General features: G+C 40.2%; 1 protein-coding gene across 3 annotated transcripts; it reads left to right on the forward strand.

Annotated features, from left to right (window-relative positions):
- Positions 277-2,649, forward strand: LOC110270189. 3 transcript variants are annotated; one of them, XR_002359411.1, is made up of 2 exons: positions 277-1,422; positions 2,489-2,649. XR_002359411.1 is itself a non-coding variant. In XM_021118960.1 (2 exons), exons 1-2 carry the CDS (start codon positions 999-1,001, stop codon positions 2,529-2,531), a joined length of 234 nt encoding a protein of 77 aa, XP_020974619.1. In that variant the 5' UTR covers positions 427-998; the 3' UTR covers positions 2,532-2,649. The 3 variants fall into 3 exon arrangements, 2 of the variants coding, with proteins under 2 accessions (XP_020974619.1, XP_020974618.1); XM_021118960.1 differs by having other exon boundaries at positions 427-1,189; XM_021118959.1 differs by lacking the exon at positions 2,489-2,649 and having other exon boundaries at positions 427-1,189; positions 1,273-1,542.

Below are 4,644 nucleotides of genomic sequence, written 5' to 3' on the forward strand. Positions count from 1 at the left end.
TATGAGTAAAATATCCTAGGTATTTAAAATTAAAACTAATCAAAGAAGACTATAGCTAAGCAATCACAAACCAATTAAGAGTTTGAAAGCTATATATAAAAAGGGTATAAAGGATAGATCTTACCATGGTGGGGTGTCTTCCACCTAGTGTAACAACCCTAATTTTTGAAAATCAAATAATTAGTTATTTGTGATTTATTATATTTGTTGATAACTTTATTTTAAGAAAATTATTTTACTAAAGGTAATGATTATTTTGTAATTTAAACTAGAAATAATTAATTGAACTTAGCAATATGTTGACAAATAATATTCTTAGATATTTTTAAGAGAGTATATTTCATTTTAAAATTACTCTACCCTCCAATTTTATCAAAATATCTATTCATAGCTATCCATTATTATTTTATAAAATCCTAATTCCTAACCCTAAATTCCCAAATTCCCAAATTGAGAAAACAGAAACCTTAATCTCCTCTAACCCTAACAGCCGCCGAAACCTCCTTCCCCCAAACTCAGCAGCTTAGATGCAAAAACACTGGAGAAACGAGAAACAGAGAGAACGGAGAGTGCAGAGAAAGGAGAGGGAGGCTGACGCAGTCGCCACCTCCGTCGCGTGTCACCACCGGTCATTGCTGCTGAGCCATCGTCGGAAACGGAACCGCGGAGAGAGAGAGAGCCGTCCGGCCACCTTGCCAGAGCCGTCGTTTCTGCGCCGTCGCCGTTGAAGGAGGAAGCTATTTATGCCTATCGCAGTCCCATGGAGTCCACGCTGCCATCGCGAGTGAGAGAGGGAGGCGTTGCTGCTTGCGCCGCCGCCTTGCCTCCGTCACCGCTGGGGTTTCGTTGCTACCGTCGTTGGTTCGCCGTGGAAGAGAGTGGATCTGAGGGGAGAGAACTCGAGGAAGAGAAGAACACGAAGAGGAGGATCGTTGCTGTCGCCACCGCTGCTGAAGACCAGCCACCACGCCGAGCTTTTACCGTCACCATTCTGCCCGATGTCGCCAGCACTGAAGTCGGCCGCTTCCACCGTCGAGCCTTGGAACGGGTGTTGCTTTTGGAGGTTTGGAAGGGAGGCTTGTTCGGATCTGCTTCTGGTCCTGGTTCTCGCAGCTGTTGGAGCCTCTGCCGCCATCAGAGCTGCCATTGAAGCTATTGAATCGGTTCCAATTCCTCCATTTTTGAGACCGTGAGCTTTAATCCTTGCTCTGCTTCTATCCTATTCCTATGTCTTTCACCTGTTCTAACTAAGGAAACCTATGTTTTGTTCAGTGTTGCTACTCTATTTTCCTTGTTTACTGCTAGAACTATCATAGGGGATACTGTCAATGCCATCAGGAAACTGTTAGAGCTGCTGTTGTTGCTGATGCGAGTTAGAACGAAGTTGGAGTCACGTTTAATTTTGTGAATTTCGACATCTAGGTAGGGGGTTTAAAATGATTTTAATTTAGGAATGCCAACAAGGTTTACTGAATAACTGCAAATAGTATTAATAGCTGTGAGTAATTAATTGATTATATGAATGTTGGATTGTGATTGCGATTGTGCTTGGTGCTGTGATTGAATTGATTGTAATTATGTATGGTAGATGATTGAATTATTGATTGTTGGTTGTTGAAATGGTTGTTTGGTATATTGCTATGGCTGTGAAAGTGACTTGAGATTAGTAGAGGATTGTGATTTTGACTGATTATGTATAAATGGTTGACACTAAGATAATCATTTGATATATTCGATACTGGATTGAGAATTGTTGAAGAATTAAGGCCTAAAAAATCGTATTCGGGAAATCGTGAACTCGTGACCGGATAAATGTCGGGAATGTAGGTGCTAACCGACACATGAGCTCATGGCCTGCACTAGGACTAGACATTCATCATATGCATCTATGTGACATTGTTTGGGTGTATATATTGTAATTGGTTTGCCTAAGTGAATAATTCTGTTTAATTGCTAATTGCTATACTTGATGTAATTGCTCTTGATTGTGTTTGAATCTCATTACCTGTGTTTGTAATTGATTGTTTGGATTGTAGTGATTGGATGTTGATTGAGTTGTTTGGGCCTGAGGCCGTGACTGGTACGTTTGAGGTCTAGTTCTGTAAAAAGTATCTGACTGGTTCAACATAGACTTAATGAACCTATGCTTGGAGCAGGATGATCATTTATACCGTGTAGGTAACTTCTTTTATGTTGTGGTCTAGTAAAGTATGAAAAAATCAAACTGGTTCAGCATAGACTTAATGAACCTATGCTTGGAACAGGTTGGTCATTCATACAGTCTAGGAAACTTTTAAGAGTTTTATAAAGAAAATATGGTTCTAGGATTTTGTATAATTAACTAATGCTTTTAAAGAAGGTTAATTTTCTTTTAGATGTCTCTGAATGAAATTAACTATTTGCGCTTTATTCTTTACTTTCACGGCATTCTCGACCTCTACTGAGAACATGTGGTTTGGTTCTCACCCCCAAATTTTCCCCCTTTCAGTGACACAGGTTTGAAGATACAATATGAAGCTGCAAGCGATTAGTAGGCTTTCTTTATGGTTTTAATTGTTTTCATAGAGTTTCCTTGCCTTTGTAGCTTTAGTTTTTATTTTATACGGAGGGATAGGATTTGTATCTGAGTTTTATTTGAAATCTTTTGTATGACAGATATTATTATTAATAATTATGTGATTATTATTACTTTGAAATGTTTGATATATGATTTTGATAATCAAAAACAAAATTTTTCTGGAATTTTTTTAAAAACTGAAATGCAATATCGAACTAAAGGCTCAATAGTAAATAGTTAATAGGAAAACAGGTCAGTAACGCCTTACTTTTGGTACGATCATGACGTACTGGAAGTTGGGTCGTTACACCTATCACTTTTGTTTAATGTCCTTAAGTTGGACTTTCACTTGTTCATTGCTCTTTGCCAAGAGGTGCATCTTCCAAAAGGAATACCTCAATCTCTTTGTTGCTCTTCATTTGTTCACCATGATACAACTTTAGACGGTGCCCAATGACCTTGAGGATATCTGAACTTGAGGGAAGGCACAAATGGTAAACCCCATAGGGTTCCGCCTTCACTACATGATATGGGCCTTCCCATTTTGACCTTAGTTTACCGGGCAACAATCTCAATCAAGAATTGTATGGAAGGACAAGATCACTGGCCTTGAATTCTTTGCCTCTTATGTTCCTATCATGGATGGCTTTCATTTTTTCCTTGTAAAGTCTAGAGTTCTCATAAGCTTCAAGCCTCAAACATTCCAACTCTGCTAATTGTAGCTTCCTTTCAATTCCAGCTCCACCCAAACTCGGATTACACTCCTTGATGGCCCAATACGCCTTGTGCTCTATTTCCACCGGCAAATGGCAAGCTTTGCCGTACACCAACTGAAAGGGACTCATGCCAATTGGCATTTTGTATGCCGTTCGGTAGGCCCATAATGCATCGGTAAGCTTGGCACTCCAATCTTTCCTATTGGGTTTCACAATCCTTTCCAAGATGCGTTTAATCTCCCGATTGGAAACCTCGGCTTGGCCATTTGTTTGTGGGTGGTAGGCCGTGGCTACTTTATGCATGATGCCAAATTTCCTCATTAGTCCATCCATTCTTTTGTTGCAAAAATGTGAACCTTGGTCGCTCACGATTGCTCGTGGCGACCCAAATCTACAAATGATATTATTTCTCACAAAAGAAAGGACCACATTAGCATCATTCGTCCGGGTGGGTATTGCTTCCACCCATTTGGACACATAATCAACGGCGAGTAGAATGTAGAGGAAACCATTAGAATTTGGGAATGGCCCCATGAAGTCAATTCCCCACACGTCAAAAATCTCACAAAATAGCATAGTTTGTTGGGAAATTTCATCCTTCTTAGAGATATTTCCAAATTTAATGCATTGATAACAAGAGTTACAAAAATGAGAAGAGACCTTGAAAAGAGTTGGCCACCAAAAGCCACAATCTAGGATTTTTCTTGCCGTTCTTTGAGGTCCAAAATGGCCTCCTCCTTCGGAGGAGTGGCAAGCTTCCAAGACTGAGTGGAATTCGGTTTGTGGAATGCACCTCTGAATTACTTGATCCTCCCCACATCTCCAAAGGTATGGGTCATCCCACACATAGTATTTGGATTTGCTTTTTAGCTTATCCCTTTGATGTTTGGAGAGATTAGGAGGGAGGGAGCGAGATACTAAGTAATTGGCGATTGGTGCATACCAAGGAATGGTTTCCGAGATTGCATGCAAGCCCTCAAAGGGAAATGAATCATTGATAGGAGTAGTATCGCTTTTTGTATGTTCAAGGTGACTTAGATGGTCCGCCACTAGGTTTTGCATACCACTCCTATCCTTGATTTCCAAGTCAAACTCTTGCAACAATAAAACCCATCTAATCAATCTCGGTTTGGATTCCTTCTTAGCTAACAAATACTTTAATGCCGCATGATCCGAGTACGCTATCACCTTTGAACCGAGAAGATATGCTCGGAATTTGTCCAAGGCAAAAACAATGGCCAAAAGTTCTTTTTTGGTTGTAGTGTAGTTGGATTGGGCTCCATCTAATGTTTTTGATGCATAGGCTATGACATGGATTCTTACCCTCGCGTTGTGCTAATGCGGCTCCCATGGCGAAATTTGAAGCATCAC

Source organism: Arachis ipaensis, chromosome B03 (genome assembly GCF_000816755.2).
Source record: "Arachis ipaensis cultivar K30076 chromosome B03, Araip1.1, whole genome shotgun sequence".
In the NCBI taxonomy this organism is placed as follows: Eukaryota; Viridiplantae; Streptophyta; class Magnoliopsida; order Fabales; family Fabaceae; genus Arachis; species Arachis ipaensis.

Bases quoted from the DNA above. Each gene is read 5' to 3' on its own strand.
- LOC110270189 (XM_021118959.1), top strand. From the start codon at position 999: ATGTCGCCAGCACTGAAGTCGGCCGCTTCCACCGTCGAGCCTTGGAAC. The intron at 1,190-1,272 runs GTGAGCTTTAAT...TGTTTTGTTCAG, and splicing joins ATTCCTCCATTTTTGAGACC to TGTTGCTACTCTATTTTCCT.